A 20,750-nucleotide genomic window follows, 5' to 3' on the forward strand; every position below is an offset into this window, starting at 1 on the left:
CCCTGCACGTTACCCATCCCATATACACAATACATTACTATTACCCTGCACATTACCCATCCCATATACACAATACATTACTATTACCCTGCACATTACCCATCCCATACACACAATACATTACTATTACCCTACTATTACCCTGCACATTACCCATCCCATACACACAATACATTACTATTACCCTGCACATTACCCATCCCATATACACAATACATTACTATTACCCTGCACATTACCCATCCCATCTACACAATACATTACTATTACCCTGCACATTACCCATCCCATATACACAATACATTACTATTACCCTGCACGTTACCCATCCCATATACACAATACATTACTATTACCCTACACGTTACCCATCCCATATACACAATACATTACTATTACCCTGCACATTACCCATCCCATATACACGATACATTACTATTACCCTGCACATTACCCATCCCATATACACAATACATTACTATTACCCTGCACGTTACCCATCCCATATACACAATACATGACTATTACCCTGCACGTTACCCATCCCATATACACAATACATTACTATTACCCTGCACATTACCCATCCCATATACACGATACATTACTATTACCCTGCACATTACCCATCCCATATACACAATACATTACTATTACCCTGCACGTTACCCATCCCATATACACAATACATGACTATTACCCTGCACGTTACCCATCCCATATACAAAATACATTACTATTACCCTGCACATTACCCATCCCATATACACAATACATTACTATTACCCTGCACGTTACCCATCCCATCCCATATACACAATACATTACTATTACCCTGCACATTACCCATCCCATCCCATATACACAATACATTACTATTACCCTGCACATTACCCATCCCATATACACAATACATTACTAATACCCTGCACATTACCCATCCCATATACACAATACATTACTATTATCCTGCACGGTACCCATCCCATCTACACAATACATTACTATTACCCTGCACATTACCCATCCCATCTACACAATACATTACTATTACCCTGCACATTACCCATCCCATATACACAATACATTACTATTACCCTGCACATTACCCATCCCATATACACAATACATTACTATTACCCTGCACGCTACCCATCCCATATACACAATACATTACTATTACCCTGCACATTACCCATCCCATCCCATATACACAATACATTACTATTACCCTGCACATTACCCATCCCATATACACAATACATTACTATTACCCTGCACATTACCCATCCCATATACACAATACATTACTATTACCCTGCACATTACCCATCCCATATACACAATACATTACTATTACCCTGCACATTACCCATCCCATATACACAATACATTACTATTACCCTGCACATTACCCATCCCATCCCATATACACAATACATTACTATTACCCTGCACACTGCCCACGTCATACACATTGTACACGTCTCATACAGCCACATATGTAATACATCCTACCCTTACACATTCTGTCAGTCGCGTGCTAACAACTCAGATTCACTGATTTCTGTTTAGGTATTTTATAGACATGGGAATATGATTGCACCAATCCAGTCAGGTTTTCAATAAATCCTGTTTGGAGGAATCCGGATTTCCTGCTTTTTCCTGATACCGGGAATTTCTGATAAACCTGGGAATTTTTGGGGACGTTACTGGCATTCTGCAACCCAACTAGGGCAAGTTAGTTAAGAATAAATTCTTATGTACAATGACGGCCTACCGGGGAACAGTGGGTTAACTGCCTTGTTCAGGGGCAGAACGACAGGGGCAGATGAAGGAATGCTCATACCTGATTGGAGTGGACGGAGGCATTGCTGCAGTGGGAGGAGTCACCGTTGTCCTCCGCCCCGCTCCCGTTCTCCAGCTGGTGTTTCTTCCCTCGCTGCAGCCTGCAGTGACACCCAGTGATGGGAGGTCAAATGTAAATTCCATTTTATAAAGTAACATTCAATTTCACCATAGTTCTAGAAACATGTTTTAAATCATAGGGTAAGTTGTTCTGAACTTTGTGAGGAGACACCTAAATGAGAAAACGTTATTAAAATGAGATTGGCAGTACAGTCACGGGCTGCATCTCAAGGACCTCCTCGATGCTGTGGGTTAAGGGTCAGGAAAAAGCGTTGAGGGTTAGGGTACAGTACCTGTTCATGACCTGTATCTTGAGGCGCTCCTCGATGCTGTGGGACAGGGGTTAAAGGTCAGGGTACAGTACCTGTTCATGGCCTGTATCTTGGGGCGCTCCTCGATGCTGTGGGACAGGGGTTAGAGGTTAAAGGTCAGGGTACAGTACCTGTTCTTGGCTTGTATCTTGAGGCCCTCCTCGATGCTGTGGGACAGGGCCTGTTGGTTGTTGTGTTTGGAGATGCGGGCCAGAACCCTCTCCTGGTGGGCCTCGTACTCATCTCTGCTGGGGTAGATCTTACTGATGAGGGCGTCAAAGTTAGGGTCCGGCCGCAGGGATCGCTTAGACACCAGCTTCTTTCTGCACGTAGGACATTCCTTGTTGCTGGGTAGAACGAACACACAGACAGACAGAGGTCAGAACGTCACCTGAGGTAATGATGTCCTGTGTCACTACACTGATCAGCAGTTGATAGACATAGATAAATGCAATACACTGCAACTGGGGTAGGAGGTGGTGGTGGTGGAGGTGGTGGAGGTGGTGGTGTGGTGGTGGTGTAGGAGGTGGTGGTGTGTCAACAGTAGCATGTGGTGATGGTGGAGGAGGTGTTGTGGTGGTGGAGGTGTGGTGATGGTGGTGTGGTGGTGGTGTAGGAGGTGGTGGTGTGTCAACAGTAGCATGTGGTGATGGTGGAGGAGGTGTTGTGGTGGTGGAGGTGTGGTGGTGGTGTAGGTGTGGTGGTGGTGTAGGTGTGGTGGTGGTGTAGGTGTGGTGGTGGTGTGGTGGTGGTGGAGGTGGTGGTGGAGGTGTGGTGGTGGTGATGGTTTGGTGGTGGTGGTGGTGGTGGTGGTGGAGGTGTGGTGGTGGTGGTGGTGGTGGTGGTGTAGGTGTGGTGGTGGTGTGGTGGTGGAGGTGGTTTGGTGGAGGTGATGGTGGTGGTGGTTTGGTGGTGGTGGTGTGTCAACAGTAGCATGTGGTGGTGGTGGAGGAGGTGTGGTGGTGGTGGAGGTGTGGTGATGGTGGTGTGGTGGTGTAGGAGGTGGTGGTGGTGTAGGTGGTGTGGTGTAGGAGGTGGTGTAGGTGGTGGTGTGGTGTAGGGGGTGGTGTGGTGGTGGTGGTGTGTCAACAGTAGCATGTGGTGGTGGTGGAGGAGGTGTGGTGGTGGTGGAGGTGTGGTGATGGTGGTGTGGTGGTGTAGGAGGTGGTGGTGGTGTAGGTGGTGTGGTGTAGGAGGTGGTGTAGGTGGTGGTGTAGGTGGTGGTGTGGTGGTGGAGGTGGTGGTGGTGGTAGTGGAGGTGTGGTGGTGGTGGAGGTGTGGTGGTGGTGGTAGTAGTGGTGGTGGTGTGGTGTAGGAGGTGGTGGTGTAGGTGGTGGTGGTAGTGGAGGTGTGGTGGTGGTAGTGTAGGTGTGGTGGTGGTGGAGGAGGTGTGGTGGTGGTGGAGGTGTGGTGATGGTGGTGTGGTGGTGTAGGAGGTGGTGGTGGTGTAGGTGGTGTGGTGTAGGAGGTGGTGTAGGTGGTGGTGTGGTGTAGGGGGTGGTGTGGTGGTGGTGGTGGTGTGTCAACAGTAGCATGTGGTGATGGTGGAGGTGATGGTTTGGTGGAGGTGGTGGTTTGGTGGAGGTGGTGGTGTAGGTGTGGTGGTGGTGTAGGTGTGGTGGTGGTGTGGTGGTGGTGGTGGTTTGGTGGAGGTGATGGTGGTGGTGGTGTGGTGGAGGTGTAGGTGTGGTGGTGGTGGTGTGTCAACAGTAGCATGTGGTGGTGGTGGAGGAGGTGTGGTGGTGGTGGAGGTGTGGTGATGGTGGTGTGGTGGTGTAGGAGGTGGTGGTGGTGTAGGTGGTGTGGTGTAGGAGGTGGTGTAGGTGGTGGTGTGGTGTAGGGGGTGGTGTGGTGGTGGTGGTGTGTCAACAGTAGCATGTGGTGGTGGTGGAGGAGGTGTGGTGGTGGTGGAGGTGTGGTGATGGTGGTGTGGTGGTGTAGGAGGTGGTGGTGGTGTAGGTGGTGTGGTGTAGGAGGTGGTGTAGGTGGTGGTGTAGGTGGTGGAGGTGGTGGTGGTGGTGGTGGTAGTGGAGGTGTGGTGGTGGTGGAGGTGTGGTGGTGGTGGTAGTAGTGGTGGTGGTGTGGTGTAGGAGGTGGTGGTGTAGGTGGTGGTGGTAGTGGAGGTGTGGTGGTGTGGTGGTGGTAGTGTAGGTGTGGTGGTGGTGGAGGTGTGGTGGTGGTGGTAGTGGTGGTAGTGGAGGTGTGGTGGTGGTGTAGGTGTGGTGGTGGTGGTGTAGGTGTGGTGGTGGTGGTGGTGTGGTGGTGGTAGAGGTGTGGTGGTGGTGGAGGTGTGGTGGTGGTGGTGGTAGTGGAGGTGTGGTGGTGGTGTAGGTGTGGTGGTGGTAGTGGAGGTGTGGTGGTGGTGGTGTAGGTGTGGTGGTGGTGTGGTGGTGGTGTAGGTGTGGTGGTGTAGATGGTGTAGATGGTGGTGGTGGAGGTGTGGTGGAGGTGTGGTGGTGGTGGTAGTAGTGGTGGTGGTGTGGTGTAGGAGGTGGTGGTGTAGGTGGTGGTGTAGGTGTGGTGGTGGTGTAGGTGTGGTGGTGGTGTAGGTGTGGTGGTGGTGGTAGTGGAGGTGGTGTAGGTGTGGTGGTGGTGTGGTGGTGGTGTAGGTGTGGTGGTGGTGTGGTGGTGTGGTGGTGGTAGAGGTGTGGTGGTGGTGGAGGTGTGGTGGTGGTGGTGGTAGTGGAGGTGTGGTGGTGGTGTAGGTGTGGTGGTGGTAGTGGAGGTGTGGTGGTGGTGTGGTGGTGGTGTAGATGGTGTAGATGGTGGTGGTGGAGGTGTGGTGGAGGTGTGGTGGTGGTGGTAGTAGTGGTGGTGGTGTGGTGTAGGAGGTGGTGGTGTAGGTGGTGGTGTAGGTGTGGTGGTGGTGTAGGTGGTGGTGTAGGTGTGGTGGTGGTGTAGGTGTGGTGGTGGTGGTGGTGGTAGTGGAGGTGGTGTAGGTGTGGTGGTGGTGTGGTGGTGGTGTAGGTGTGGTGGTGGTGGTGGTGGTGTAGGTGTGGTGGTGGTGTAGGTGTGGTGGTAGTGGTGGTAGTGGAGGTGTGGTGGTGGTGTAGGTGTGGTGGTGGTGTGGTGGTGGTGTAGGTGTGGTGGTGGTGGTGTGGGTGTGGTGGTGGTGTAGGTGTGGTGGTGGTGGTGTGGTGGAGGTGTGGTGGTGGTGGTGTGGGTGTGGTGGTGGTGTGGGTGTGGTGGTGGTGGTGGAGGTGGTGGTGGTGGTGTAGTGGTGATGTGGTGGTGTAGGTGTGGTGGTGGTGGTGGTGGTGGAGGTGTAAGTGTGGTGGTGGTGTAGGTGTGGTGGTGGTAGTGGAGGTGTGGTGGTGGAGGTGTAGGTGTGGTGGTGGTGTAGGTGTGGTGGTGGTAGTGGAGGTGTGGTGGTGGTGTAGGTGTGGTGGTGGAGGTGTAGGTGTGGTGGTGGTGTAGGTGTGGTGGTGGTAGTGGAGGTGTGGTGGTGGTGTAGGTGTGGTGGTGGTGTAGGTGTGGTGGTGTAGATGGTGTAGATGGTGGTGGTGGAGGTGTGGTGGTGGTGGTAGTAGTGGTGGTGGTGTGGTGTAGGAGGTGGTGGTGTAGGTGGTGGTGTAGGTGTGGTGGTGGTGTAGGTGTGGTGGTGGTGTAGGTGTGGTGGTGGTGGTGGTGGTAGTGGAGGTGGTGTAGGTGTGGTGGTGGTGTAGGTGTGGTGGTGGTAGTGGAGGTGTGGTGGTGGTGTAGGTGTGGTGGTGGTGTAGGTGTGGTGGTGGTAGTGGAGGTGTGGTGGTGGTGTAGGTGTGGTGGTGGTGTGGTGGTGGTGTAGGTTTGGTGGTGGTGTAGGTGTGGTGGTGGTAGTGGAGGTGTGGTGGTGGTGTAGGTGTGGTGGTGGTGTGGTGGTGGTGTAGGTTTGGTGGTGGTGGTGGAGGTGTGGTGGTGGTGTAGGTGTGGTGGTGGTAGTGGAGGTGTGGTGGTGGTGTAGGTGTGGTGGTGGTGGAGGTGATGGTTTGGTGGAGGTGGTGGTTTGGTGGTGGTGATGGAGGTGGTGGTTTGGTGGTGGTGGTGGAGGTGATGGTTTGGTGGTGGAGGTGGTGGTGGTGGTTTGGTGGTGGTGGTGGAGGTGGTGGTTTGGTGGAGGTGGTGTGTCAACAGTAGCATGTGGTGGTGGAGGAGGTGTGGTGGTGGTGGAGGTGTGGTGATGGTGGTGTGGTGGTGTAGGAGGTGGTGGTGGTGTAGGTGGTGTGGTGTAGGAGGTGGTGTAGGTGGTGGTGTGGTGTAGGGGGTGGTGTGGTGGTGGTGGTGTGTCAACAGTAGCATGTGGTGGTGGTGGAGGAGGTGTGGTGGTGGTGGAGGTGTGGTGATGGTGGTGTGGTGGTGTAGGAGGTGGTGGTGGTGTAGGTGGTGTGGTGTAGGAGGTGGTGTAGGTGGTGGTGTAGGTGGTGGTGTGGTGGTGGAGGTGGTGGTGGTGGTAGTGGAGGTGTGGTGGTGGTGGAGGTGTGGTGGTGGTGGTAGTAGTGGTGGTGGTGTGGTGTAGGAGGTGGTGGTGTAGGTGGTGGTGGTAGTGGAGGTGTGGTGGTGTGGTGGTGGTAGTGTAGGTGTGGTGGTGGTGGAGGTGTGGTGGTGGTGGTAGTGGTGGTAGTGGAGGTGTAGGTGTGGTGGTGGTAGTGGAGGTGTGGTGGTGTGGTGGTGGTGTAGGTGTGGTGGTGGTGTGGTGGTGGTGTAGGTGTGGTGGTGGTGTGGTGGTGGTAGAGGTGTGGTGGTGGTGGAGGTGTGGTGGTGGTGGTGTAGGTGTGGTGGTGGTGTGGTGGTGGTGTAGGTGTGGTGGTGTAGATGGTGTAGATGGTGGTGGTGGAGGTGTGGTGGAGGTGTGGTGGTGGTGGTAGTAGTGGTGGTGGTGTGGTGTAGGAGGTGGTGGTGTAGGTGGTGGTGTAGGTGTGGTGGTGGTGTAGGTGTGGTGGTGGTGTAGGTGTGGTGGTGGTGGTAGTGGAGGTGGTGTAGGTGTGGTGGTGGTGTGGTGGTGGTGTAGGTGTGGTGGTGGTGTGGTGGTGTGGTGGTGGTAGAGGTGTGGTGGTGGTGGAGGTGTGGTGGTGGTGGTGGTAGTGGAGGTGTGGTGGTGGTGTAGGTGTGGTGGTGGTGTAGGTGTGGTGGTGGTGTGGTGGTGGTGGTGGTTTGGTGGAGGTGATGGTGGTGGTGGTGTGGTGGAGGTGTAGGTGTGGTGGTGGTGGTGTGTCAACAGTAGCATGTGGTGGTGGTGGAGGAGGTGTGGTGGTGGTGGAGGTGTGGTGATGGTGGTGTGGTGGTGTAGGAGGTGGTGGTGGTGTAGGTGGTGTGGTGTAGGAGGTGGTGTAGGTGGTGGTGTGGTGTAGGGGGTGGTGTGGTGGTGGTGGTGTGTCAACAGTAGCATGTGGTGGTGGTGGAGGAGGTGTGGTGGTGGTGGAGGTGTGGTGATGGTGGTGTGGTGGTGTAGGAGGTGGTGGTGGTGTAGGTGGTGTGGTGTAGGAGGTGGTGTAGGTGGTGGTGTAGGTGGTGGTGGTGGTGGTGGTAGTGGAGGTGTGGTGGTGGTGGAGGTGTGGTGGTGGTGGTAGTAGTGGTGGTGGTGTGGTGTAGGAGGTGGTGGTGTAGGTGGTGGTGGTAGTGGAGGTGTGGTGGTGTGGTGGTGGTAGTGTAGGTGTGGTGGTGGTGGAGGTGTGGTGGTGGTGGTAGTGGTGGTAGTGGAGGTGTAGGTGTGGTGGTGGTAGTGGAGGTGTGGTGGTGTGGTGGTGGTGTAGGTGTGGTGGTGGTGGTGTGGTGGTGGTGTAGGTGTGGTGGTGGTGGTGGTGTGGTGGTGGTAGAGGTGTGGTGGTGGTGGAGGTGTGGTGGTGGTGGTGGTAGTGGAGGTGTGGTGGTGGTGTAGGTGTGGTGGTGGTAGTGGAGGTGTGGTGGTGGTGGTGTAGGTGTGGTGGTGGTGTGGTGGTGGTGTAGGTGTGGTGGTGTAGATGGTGTAGATGGTGGTGGTGGAGGTGTGGTGGAGGTGTGGTGGTGGTGGTAGTAGTGGTGGTGGTGTGGTGTAGGAGGTGGTGGTGTAGGTGGTGGTGTAGGTGTGGTGGTGGTGTAGGTGTGGTGGTGGTGTAGGTGTGGTGGTGGTGGTAGTGGAGGTGGTGTAGGTGTGGTGGTGGTGTGGTGGTGGTGTAGGTGTGGTGGTGGTGTGGTGGTGTGGTGGTGGTAGAGGTGTGGTGGTGGTGGAGGTGTGGTGGTGGTGGTGGTAGTGGAGGTGTAGGTGTGGTGGTGGTGTAGGTGTGGTGGTGGTGTGGTGGTGTGGTGGTGGTGTAGGTGTGGTGGTGGTGTAGGTGTGGTGGTGGTGTAGGTGTGGTGGTGGTGGTAGTGGAGGTGGTGTAGGTGTGGTGGTGGTGTGGTGGTGGTGTAGGTGTGGTGGTGGTGTAGGTGTGGTGGTGGTAGAGGTGTGGTGGTGGTGGAGGTGTGGTGGTGGTGGTGGTAGTGGAGGTGTGGTGGTGGTGTAGGTGTGGTGGTGGTAGTGGAGGTGTGGTGGTGGTGTGGTGGTGGTGTAGATGGTGTAGATGGTGGTGGTGGAGGTGTGGTGGAGGTGTGGTGGTGGTGGTAGTAGTGGTGGTGGTGTGGTGTAGGAGGTGGTGGTGTAGGTGGTGGTGTAGGTGTGGTGGTGGTGTAGGTGGTGGTGTAGGTGTGGTGGTGGTGTAGGTGTGGTGGTGGTGGTGGTGGTAGTGGAGGTGGTGTAGGTGTGGTGGTGGTGTGGTGGTGGTGTAGGTGTGGTGGTGGTGGTGGTGGTGTAGGTGTGGTGGTGGTGTAGGTGTGGTGGTAGTGGTGGTAGTGGAGGTGTGGTGGTGGTGTAGGTGTGGTGGTGGTGTGGTGGTGGTGTAGGTGTGGTGGTGGTGGTGTGGGGTGTGGTGGTGGTGTAGGTGTGGTGGTGGTGGTGTGGTGGAGGTGTGGTGGTGGTGGTGTGGGTGTGGTGGTGGTGTGGGTGTGGTGGTGGTGGTGGAGGTGGTGGTGGTGGTGTAGTGGTGATGTGGTGGTGTAGGTGTGGTGGTGGTGGTGGTGGTGGAGGTGTAAGTGTGGTGGTGGTGTAGGTGTGGTGGTGGTAGTGGAGGTGTGGTGGTGGAGGTGTAGGTGTGGTGGTGGTGTAGGTGTGGTGGTGGTAGTGGAGGTGTGGTGGTGGTGTAGGTGTGGTGGTGGAGGTGTAGGTGTGGTGGTGGTGTAGGTGTGGTGGTGGTAGTGGAGGTGTGGTGGTGGTGTAGGTGTGGTGGTGGTGTAGGTGTGGTGGTGTAGATGGTGTAGATGGTGGTGGTGGAGGTGTGGTGGTGGTGGTAGTAGTGGTGGTGGTGTGGTGTAGGAGGTGGTGGTGTAGGTGGTGGTGTAGGTGTGGTGGTGGTGTAGGTGTGGTGGTGGTGTAGGTGTGGTGGTGGTGGTGGTGGTAGTGGAGGTGGTGTAGGTGTGGTGGTGGTGTAGGTGTGGTGGTGGTAGTGGAGGTGTGGTGGTGGTGTAGGTGTGGTGGTGGTGTAGGTGTGGTGGTGGTAGTGGAGGTGTGGTGGTGGTGTAGGTGTGGTGGTGGTGTGGTGGTGGTGTAGGTTGGTGGTGGTGTAGGTGTGGTGGTGGTAGTGGAGGTGTGGTGGTGGTGTAGGTGTGGTGGTGGTGTGGTGGTGGTGTAGGTTTGGTGGTGGTGGTGGAGGTGTGGTGGTGGTGTAGGTGTGGTGGTGGTAGTGGAGGTGTGGTGGTGGTGTAGGTGTGGTGGTGGTGGAGGTGATGGTTTGGTGGAGGTGGTGGTGGTGGTTTGGTGGTGGTGATGGAGGTGGTGGTTTGGTGGTGGTGGTGGAGGTGGTGGTTTGGTGGTGGAGGTGGTGGTGGTGGTTTGGTGGTGGTGGTGGAGGTGGTGGTTTGGTGGAGGTGGTGTGTCAACAGTAGCATGTGGTGGTGGTGGAGGAGGTGTGGTGGTGGTGGAGGTGTGGTGATGGTGGTGTGGTGGTGTAGGAGGTGGTGGTGGTGTAGGTGGTGTGGTGTAGGAGGTGGTGTAGGTGGTGGTGTGGTGTAGGGGGTGGTGTGGTGGTGGTGGTGTGTCAACAGTAGCATGTGGTGGTGGTGGAGGAGGTGTGGTGGTGGTGGAGGTGTGGTGATGGTGGTGTGGTGGTGTAGGAGGTGGTGGTGGTGTAGGTGGTGTGTGTAGGAGGTGGTGTAGGTGGTGGTGTAGGTGGTGGTGTGGTGGTGGAGGTGGTGGTGGTGGTAGTGGAGGTGTGGTGGTGGTGGAGGTGTGGTGGTGGTGGTAGTAGTGGTGGTGGTGTGGTGTAGGAGGTGGTGGTGTAGGTGGTGGTGGTAGTGGAGGTGTGGTGGTGTGGTGGTGGTAGTGTAGGTGTGGTGGTGGTGGAGGTGTGGTGGTGGTGGTAGTGGTGGTAGTGGAGGTGTAGGTGTGGTGGTGGTAGTGGAGGTGTGGTGGTGTGGTGGTGGTGTAGGTGTGGTGGTGGTGTGGTGGTGGTGTAGGTGTGGTGGTGGTGGTGGTGTGGTGGGTAGAGGTGTGGTGGTGGTGGAGGTGTGGTGGTGGTGGTGGTAGTGGAGGTGTGGTGGTGGTGTAGGTGTGGTGGTGGTAGTGGAGGTGTGGTGGTGGTGGTGTAGGTGTGGTGTGGTGTGGTGGTGGTGTGGTGGTGGGTAGGTGTGGTGGTGTAGATGGTGTAGATGGTGGTGGTGGAGGTGTGGTGGAGGTGTGGTGGTGGTGGTAGTAGTGGTGGTGGTGTGGTGTAGGAGGTGGTGGTGTAGGTGGTGGTGTGGTGTGGTGGTGGTGTAGGTGTGGTGGTGGTGTAGGTGTGGTGGTGGTGGTAGTGGAGGTGGTGTAGGTGTGGTGGTGGTGTGGTGGTGGTGTAGGTGTGGTGGTGGTGTGGTGGTGTGGTGGTGGTAGAGGTGTGGTGGTGGTGGAGGTGTGGTGGTGGTGGTGGTAGTGGAGGTGTGGTGGTGGTGTAGGTGTGGTGGTGGTAGTGGAGGTGTGGTGGTGGTGGTGGTGTAGATGGTGTAGATGGTGGTGGTGGAGGTGTGGTGGAGGTGTGGTGGTGGTGGTAGTAGTGGTGGTGGTGTGGTGTAGGAGGTGGTGGTGTAGGTGGTGGTGTAGGTGTGGTGGTGGTGTAGGTGTGGTGGTGGTGGTGGTGGTAGTGGGGTGGTGTAGGTGTGGTGGTGGTGTGGTGGTGGTGTAGGTGTGGTGGTGGTGGTGGTAGTGGAGGTGTGGTGGTGGTGTAGGTGTGGTGGTGGTGTAGGTGTGGTGGTAGTGGTGGTAGTGGAGGTGTGGTGGTGGTGTAGGTGTGGTGGTGGTGGTGTGGTGGAGGTGTGGTGGTGGTGGTGTGGGTGTGGTGGTGGTGTGGGTGTGGTGGTGGTGGTGGAGGTGGTGGTGGTGGTGTAGGTGTGGTGGTGATGTGGTGGTGTAGGTGTGGTGGTGGTGGTGGTGGAGGTGGTGGTGGAGGTGTAGGTGTGGTGGTGGTGTAGGTGTGGTGGTGGTAGTGGAGGTGTGGTGGTGGAGGTGTAGGTGTGGTGGTGGTGTAGGTGTGGTGGTGGTAGTGGAGGTGTGGTGGTGGTGTAGGTGTGGTGGTGGAGGTGTAGGTGTGGTGGTGGTGTAGGTGTGGTGGTGGTAGTGGAGGTGTGGTGGTGGTGTAGGTGTGGTGGTGGTGTAGGTGTGGTGGTGTAGATGGTGTAGATGGTGGTGGTGGAGGTGTGGTGGAGGTGTGGTGGTGGTGGTAGTAGTGGTGGTGGTGTGGTGTAGGAGGTGGTGGTGTAGGTGGTGGTGTAGGTGTGGTGGTGGTGTAGGTGTGGTGGTGGTGGTAGTGGAGGTGGTGTAGGTGTGGTGGTGGTGTAGGTGTGGTGGTGGTGGTGGTAGTGGAGGTGTGGTGGTGGTGTAGGTGTGGTGGTGGTGTAGGTGTGGTGGTGGTAGTGGAGGTGTGGTGGTGGTGTAGGTGTGGTGGTGGTGTGGTGGTGGTGTAGGTTTGGTGGTGGTGGTGTGGGTGTGGTGGTGGTGGTGGTGGAGGTGTGGTGGTGGTGTAGGTGTGGTGGTGGTGTAGGTGGTGTAGGTGGTGGTGGTGTAGGTGTGGTGGTGGTGGAGGTGGAGGTGGTGTGGTGGAGGTGTGGTGGTGGTGGTGTGGTGGTGTGGGTGTGGTGGTGGTGTAGGTGTGGTGGTGGTGGTGTGGTGGAGGTGGTGGTGGAGGTGGTGTGGTGGAGGTGGTGTGGTGGAGGTGTGGTGGTGGTGGTGTGGTGGTGGTGTAGGTGTGGTGGAGGTGGTGGTGGATGGTGTGGTGTGGTGGTGGTGGAGGGTGGTGGTGGGTAGGTGTGGTGGTGGGGTGGTGGTGGTGGGGTGGTGGTGAGGTGTGGTGTGGTGGTGTAGGTGTGGTGGTGGTGGTGGTGTAGGTGTGGTGGTGGGGTGGTGTAGGTGTGGTGGTGGTGGTTGGTGGTGGTGGTGGTGGTGGTGTAGGTGTGGTAGTGGTGGTGTAGGTGTGGTGGTGTAGGTGTGGTGGTGGTGGTGGAGGTGGTGTGTCAACTTACTGTAGGGTAGGTTAGGGGTACTTAGGGTAGGGTGGTTTAGGGTAGGGTGGTTTAGGGTAGGGTGGTTTAGGGTAGGGTTCTTTAGGGTAGGGTTCTTTAGGGTAGGGTGGTTTAGGGTAGGGTGGTTTAGGGTAGGGTGGTTTAGGGTAGGGTTCTTTAGGGTAGGGTTCTTTAGGGTAGGGTGGTTTAGGGTAGGGTGGTTTAGGGTAGGGTGGATTAGGGTAGGGTGGTTTAGGGTAGGGTGGTTTAGGGTAGGGTGGTTTAGGGTAGGGTGGTTTAGGGTAGGGTGGTTTAGGGTAGGGTGGTTTAGGGTAGGGTGCTTTAGGGTAGGGTGGTTTAGGGTAGGGTGCTTTAGGGTAGGGTGGTTTAGGGTAGGGTGGTTTAGGGTAGGGTGGATTAGGGTAGGGTGGTTTAGGGTAGGGTGGATTAGGGTAGGGAGACATACCCTGATCTGAGGGCGGTGATGATGCAGTCGGCACAGAAGCGGTGCAGACATTCCTTGGTTGTCATGGTGTTCTTCAGCATGTCCAGACAGATGGGACACATCAGCTCGCTGTGGAGGCTCCGGGGAGACACCGCGATCTCCAGCCCATCTGTGATGGCCTCCTACAGGGAACAAACAGACCATGACCCTCCTACAGGGAACAAACAGACCATGACCCTCCTACAGGGAACAAACAGACCCTCCTACAGGGAACAAACAGACCATGACCCTCCTACAGGGAACAAACAGACCATGACCCTCCTACAGGGAACAAACAGACCATGACCCTCCTACAGGGAACAAACAGACCCTCCTACAGGGAACAAACAGACCATGACCCTCCTACGGGGAACAAACAGACCATGACCCTCCTACAGGGAACAAACAGACCCTCCTACAGGGAACAAACAGACCATGACCCTCCTACGGGGAACAAACAGACCCTCCGACGGGGAACAAACAGACCCTCCTACAGGGAACAAACAGACCCTCCTACGGGGAACAAACAGACCCTCCTACGGGGAACAAACAGACCCTCCTACGGGGAACAAACAGACCATCCTACGGGGAACAAACAGACCCTCCTACAGGGAACAAACAGACCCTCCTACAGGGAACAAACAGACCCTCCTACAGGGAACAAACAGACCACGACCCTACATGTTATATATTCTATATGTCATCCTATAGGGGTAACTGATCATACTAAGGGACTTGATTGGACCGTATTACCGCCCCCAGCTCTACCGCTGATTGGACCGTATTACCGCCCCCAGCTCTACCGCTGATTGGACCGTATTACCGCCCCCAGCTCTACCGCTGATTGGACCGTATTACCGCCCCCAGCTCTACAGCTGATTGGACCGTATTACCGCCCCCAGCTCTACAGCTGATTGGACCGTATTACCGCCCCCAGCTCTACAGCTGATTGGACCGTATTACCGCCCCCAGCTCTACAGCTGATTGGACCGTATTACCGCCCCCAGCTCTACAGCTGATTGGACCGTATTACCGCCCCCAGCTCTACAGCTGATTGGACCGTATTACCGCCCCCAGCTCTACAGCTGATTGGACCGTATTACCGCCCCCAGCTCTACCGCTGATTGGACCGTATTACCGCCCCCAGCTCTACCGCTGATTGGACCGTATTACCGCCCCCAGCTCTACAGCTGATTGGACCGTATTACCGCCCCCAGCTCTACCGCTGATTGGACCGTATTACCGCCCCCAGCTCTACAGCTGATTGGACCGTATTACCGCCCCCAGCTCTACAGCTGATTGGACCGTATTACCGCCCCCAGCTCTACAGCTGATTGGACCGTATTACCGCCCCCAGCTCTACAGCTGATTGGACCGTATTACCGCCCCCAGCTCTACAGCTGATTGGACCGTATTACCGCCCCCAGCTCTACAGCTGATTGGACCGTATTACCGCCCCCAGCTCTACAGCTGATTGGACCGTATTACCGCCCCCAGCTCTACAGCTGATTGGACCGTATTACCGCCCCCAGCTCTACAGCTGATTGGACCGTATTACCGCCCCCAGCTCTACAGCTGATTGGACCGTATTACCGCCCCCAGCTCTACAGCTGATTGGACCGTATTACCGCCCCCAGCTCTACAGCTGATTGGACCGTATTACCGCCCCCAGCTCTACAGCTGATTGGACCGTATTACCGCCCCCAGCTCTACAGCTGATTGGACCGTATTACCGCCCCCAGCTCTACAGCTGATTGGACCGTATTACCGCCCCCAGCTCTACAGCTGATTGGACCGTATTACCGCCCCCAGCTCTACAGCTGATTGGACCGTATTACCGCCCCCAGCTCTACAGCTGATTGGACCGTATTACCGCCCCCAGCTCTACAGCTGATTGGACCGTATTACCGCCCCCAGCCCTACAGCTGATTGGACCGTATTACCGCCCCCAGCCCTACCGCTGATTGACACAAATATCTTGCCACTTTCCCTGACAGCAAACTGAGTTGAGGCTAATGTGGAAGCTATCTGTTCAAAGGGGAAATCGGTGCTTGTTCTTTCTGAGGAAACTCCAGTTTCAGGGTCGACAAGACGCTGATGACCATCTTCTGCAGATCGTTAACTGTTTTGGTCGTCTAAACAGAGCAAGAACAGGCTGGGTAACATTGTTAAACTGGGTAGAAGGATTATATGTATGAACTTTCACCTTTCTCACCTGTATCAGACACTAGTCATAAGGTAAGGAGCCATCCATTCTGAGGGAATCCCAGACACTAGTCATAAGGTAAGGAGCCATCCATTCTGAGGGAATCCCAGACACTAGTCATAAGGTAAGGAGCCATTCATTCTGAGGGAATCCCAGACACTAGTCATAAGGTAAGGAGCCATTCATTCTGAGGGAATCCCAGACACTAGTCATAAGGTAAGGAGCCATCCATTCTGAGGGAATCCCAGACACTAGTCATAAGGTAAGGAGCCATCCATTCTGAGGGAATCCCAGACACTAGTCATAAGGTAAGGAGCCATCCATTCTGAGGGAATCCCAGACACTAGTCATAAGGTAAGGAGCCATTCATTCTGAGGGAATCCCAGACACTAGTCATAAGGTAAGGAGCCATTCATTCTGAGGGAATCCCAGACACTAGTCATAAGGTAAGGAGCCATCCATTCTGAGGGAATCCCAGACACTAGTCATAAGGTAAGGAGCCATTCATTCTGAGGGAATCCCAGACACTAGTCATAAGGTAAGGAGCCATCCATTCTGAGGGAATCCCAGACACTAGTCATAAGGTAAGGAGCCATCCATTCTGAGGGAATCCCAGACACTAGTCATAAGGTAAGGAGCCATCCATTCTGAGGGAATCCCAGACACTAGTCATAAGGTAAGGAGCCATCCATTCTGAGGGAATCCCAGACACTAGTCATAAGGTAAGGAGCCATCCATTCTGAGGGAATCCCAGACACTAGTCATAAGGTAAGGAGCCATTCATTCTGAGGGAATCCCAGACACTAGTCATAAGGTAAGGAGCCATCCATTCTGAGGGAATCCCAGACACTAGTCATAAGGTAAGGAGCCATCCATTCTGAGGGAATCCCAGACACTAGTCATAAGGTAAGGAGCCATCCATTCTGAGGGAATCCCAGACACTAGTCATAAGGTAAGGAGCCATCCATTCTGAGGGAATCCCAGACACTAGTCATAAGGTAAGGAGCCATCCATTCTGAGGGAATCCCAGACACTAGTCATAAGGTAAGGAGCCATCCATTCTGAGGGAATCCCAGACACTAGTCATAAGGTAAGGAGCCGTCCATTCTGAGGGAATCCCAGACACTAGTCATAAGGTAAGGAGCAGTCCATTCTGAGGGAATCCCAGACACTAGTCATAAGGTAAGGAGCCATCCATTCTGAGGGAATCCCAGACACTAGTCATAAGGTAAGGAGCCATCCATTCTGAGGGAATCCCAGACACTAGTCATAAGGTAAGGAGCAGTCCATTCTGAGGGAATCCCAGACACTAGTCATAAGGTAAGGAGCCATCCATTCTGAGGGAATCCCAGACACTAGTCATAAGGTAAGGAGCCATCCATTCTGAGGGAATCCCAGACACTAGTCATAAGGTAAGGAGCCATCCATTCTGAGGGAATCCCAGACACTAGTCATAAGGTAAGGAATCCCATTAAAAATTATAAAAATCATTGTAATGTCACTATTTCATAATGCATTTAATGTCAAAAATAAATACATCGAAACCGAAATCCGTAAAAATTATGTAATAATCGAACCGACGTCAAAAAAGTACCAATTGCCCAGCACTATACCACATTTACATTTTAGTCATTTAGCAGACGCTCTTATCCAGAGCGAATACAGTAGTGAATACATACATTTCAATTTTTGTACTGGCCCCCCGTGGGAATCGAACCCACAACCCTGGCGTTGCAAACACCATGCTCTACCAACTGAGCCACAGGGAAGGCCATACTACATATTGTCATATGTATTGTATTGGTGTACATTAATTGTCATGTTTTCTGTGTGATTTTACTAGCCGCTGCCAAATCAAATACCCCCCTGGGGATAATAAAGGACTACTCTACCAGGCCACTTCAGTCTAATGCACCGTGTGATGGTGCTAGTAGGTGTCTGTAGCCACGTCAGGGCATATACAGAGCATACGGAAAGTATTCAGACCCCTTGACCTTTTACACATTTTGTTACGTTACAGCCTTATTCTAAAATGGATTAAATAGTTCCCCCCCCCCCCCCCCCCCCCCACCTCATCAATCTACACACAATACCCCATAATGACATCACAATACCCCATAATGACATCACAATACCCCATAACGACATCACAATACCCCATAACGACATCACAATACCCCATAATGACATCACAATACCCCATAATGACATCACAATACCCCATAATGACATCACAATACCCCATAACAACAAAGCAAAAACGTTGTTTTTTTTAAACATTTTTTTTAATAAAAAAAACATATAACAAACTGAAATATCACATTTACATAATATTCAGACACTTTATTCAGTACTTTGTTGAAGCACCTTTGGCTGCGATTACAGCATTGAGTCTTCTTGGGTATGACTTGGCACACCTGTATTTGGGGAGTTTCTCCCATTCTTCTCTGCAGATGCTCTCAAGCTCTGTCAGGTTGGATGGGGAACGTCGCTGCACAGCTATTTTCAGGTCTCTCCAGAGATGTTCGATCAGGTTCAAGTCCGGGCTCTGGCTGGGCCACTCAAAATCATTCAGAAACAAGTCCTGAAGCCACTCCTGTGTTGTCTTGGTTGTGTGTTTAGGCTCGTTGTCCTGTTGGAAGGTGAACCTTCGCCCCAGTCTGAGGTCCTGAGCGCTTTGGAGCAGGTTTTCATCAAGGATCTCTCTGTACATCTTTCCCTCGATCCTCGATCCTGACTAGTCTCCCAGTCCCTGCCACTGAAAAACACACCCACAGCATGATGCTGCCACCACCGTGCTTCACCGGAGGGATATTGCCAGGTTTCCTCCAGACGTGACGCTTGACATTCAGGGCAAAGAGTTCAATCACGTTTTCATCAGACCAGATAATCTTGTTGTTCATGGTCTGAGAGTCCTTTAGGTGCCTTTTGGCAAACTCCAAGAAGGCTGTCATGTGCCTTTTACTGAAGAGTGGCTTCCGTCTGGTCACTCTACCATAAAGGCCTGATTGGTGGAGTGCTGCAGAGATGGTTGTCCTTGTGGAAGATTCTCCCATCTCCACAGAGGAACTCTGGAGCTCTGTCAGAGTGACCATCGGGTTCTTGGTCAACTCCCTGACCAAGGCCCTTCTCCTCCAATTGCTCAGTTTGGCCGGGCGGCCAGCTCTAGGAAGAGTCTTGGTGGTTCCAAACTTCTTCCATTTAAGAATGATGGAGGCCACTGTGTTCTTGGGGACCTTCAATGCTACAGACATGTTTTGGTACCCTTCCCCAGGTCTGTGCCTCGACACAATCCTGTCTCGGAGCTCTATGGACAATTCCTTCAACCTCATGGCTTGGTTTTTGCTCTGACACGCACTGTCAACTGTGGGACCTTATATAGACAGGTGTGTGCCTTTCCAAATCATGTCCAATCAATAGAATTTACCACAGGTGGACTCCAATCAAGTTGTAGAAACATCTCAAGGATGATCAATGGAAACAGGATGCATCTGAATACTTACGTAAATAAGGTATCTCTTTTTTATTTTTAATACTTAGCAAAAATGTCTAAAAAAACTGTTTTTGCTTTGTCATTATGGGGTACTGTGTGTAGATTGATGAGGGATGTAAAAAATATATATACATTTTATAATAGGGCTGTAACATAACAAAATGTGGAAAAAGTCAAGGGGTCTGAATACTTTCCGAACGCACCGTATGAACCCTGATCTGTGACAAACTCTCAAATCTACATTATGAACTTTAAACTAAAGTTCATAACTACCTGTGGAATCCTCTGTAGCACATACAGACTGAGTGTGTTACATTAAATGTGGTCCCTACCTGTGGAATCCTCTGTAGCTCATACAGACTGAGTGTGTTACATTAAATGTGGTCCCTACCTGTGGAATCCTCTGTAGCTCATACAGACTGAGTGTGTTACATTAAATGTGGTCCCTACCTGTGGAGTCCTCTGTAACTCATACAGACTGAGTTCCCAGGTCTTACTGAGGGGTTGCACCCCGTTCGTCTGCACTGTCTGCGTCATAGTCCCAATCTGGAATAAAAAAAACATTATCATAATTAAAATGGATCAAAAACACATCCTTCTCTCTCTCTCTCTTTCTCCACCCCTCCCTCTTACAGACGCTTACTTTTGGTCAGCACCGTTTAACAAAATGTTTGGATTTCATGTGCAGAAAAGAAAAACAGAGAAGCTAGATAAATTGATAAGATAGATAAGGTAGATCATCCGGGGACTGGAAAACATAAATAAATAACTTTAAACATTGCAGTGATGACAAATCACTGTTTCGTTGCAGATGCAAAGTTTGGTAACAGAATGACGGAACCAACACCACAAACTGTCATTACTTCTGTTACCAAACATTGGATCCGCACTGTTCTTCAAGTAAATGTGTTTTTCTGTGGAAATTGTTTACCAAAAAAAAAAAAAAAGAGGTCAATGTGCATTGCGTTGTGCTTAGGCTTAAATCTGCCATCATTGGTTTTACTTTGACATAGACTTTTAAAGAGAAAAATCTGAGTCTCAGCATCACTCTGTTACCATGGAAGTTCCCTTCCACAGCATCTGATGGTTTGACAGTTAGCTAAGATTCATATTATTATTTTTTTGCCTCCAAAAGCACATTAATTAGCTAGCAACCCGGAGTACAATCATACCAAATGCATACTTTCATCTATTTTGCGAGGCAACGGTCTTAAAAAAAATGAATGTATTTTATATATCCAGTTATATGTCCAAGACAGTGGAACAATACATTATTAGCTAGCTAACACACTGCTAGCATAGCATTAGCAGAGCTAGGCAGTTAGCTTTCCCATTTGTCTTTGTGTTGAATTATGGCTGCTAACGTTACAGATGTGCGCATACACAATCGCCTGGATAAAATCTGCTATATAGACCTGAACCTTTTCACTTCTAATCATATCTATGTATAATGCCTATGCGCAACAAGATAGATGGCGTTTTATGTATATTATTCTGCACTATTACTAGGGGGAGAAAGACAGATTAGCTGGCTAACTTAAGGTTAGCTACAGTAGCTACAACAGCTGCGACGGAGCCTCACGACAAATCAACGATGTACTAATATACAAGCGATCTATTCTTCAATGTACCATTAGCTGATTCACCCTTGTTTTATCGTTACTGTAGTCGTCTTAGTTATGAAGCTGGAAGAAAAAAAATAATAATGAAATATCACCAGAAACGTGTTTGTTTATGTACTTACATGCTGTGTTGTGGATACAGACTATACAGCCAGCGCGTTCCCGTTCTGGCGATTTCAATATGGCGGATTTTGGCCGTCGCAGTGGGTTTTGGGAAATGTAGGCCCACTGGCCCAAAAAAAAAAGTTTCACAAATTTGCCCCTCTAATTCTTT

At 52.6% G+C, this 20,750-nt stretch overlaps 1 protein-coding gene across 2 annotated transcripts in view; it reads right to left on the reverse strand.

Annotated features, from left to right (window-relative positions):
• Window positions 1–20,750, reverse strand: part of rnf2 (ring finger protein 2) — a 33,660-nt gene extending 12,910 nt beyond the window's left edge. For both annotated transcript variants that reach the window (XM_045714390.2, XM_045714389.2), the window contains exons 1-5: window positions 20,599–20,750; window positions 19,305–19,400; window positions 13,138–13,298; window positions 2,351–2,566; window positions 1,850–1,949 (exon numbers count right to left, since the gene is read on the reverse strand). In XM_045714390.2, the coding sequence (XP_045570346.1) occupies window positions 1,850–1,949; window positions 2,351–2,566; window positions 13,138–13,298; window positions 19,305–19,391 (564 nt within the window). In that variant the 5' untranslated portion in view covers window positions 19,392–19,400; window positions 20,599–20,750. The remainder of the gene's footprint in view (window positions 1–1,849; window positions 1,950–2,350; window positions 2,567–13,137; window positions 13,299–19,304; window positions 19,401–20,598) is intronic.

Source organism: Salmo salar, chromosome 03, assembly GCF_965601325.2.
Source record: "Salmo salar chromosome 03, fSalSal1, whole genome shotgun sequence".
Lineage (NCBI taxonomy): Eukaryota > Metazoa > Chordata > Actinopteri > Salmoniformes > Salmonidae > Salmo > Salmo salar.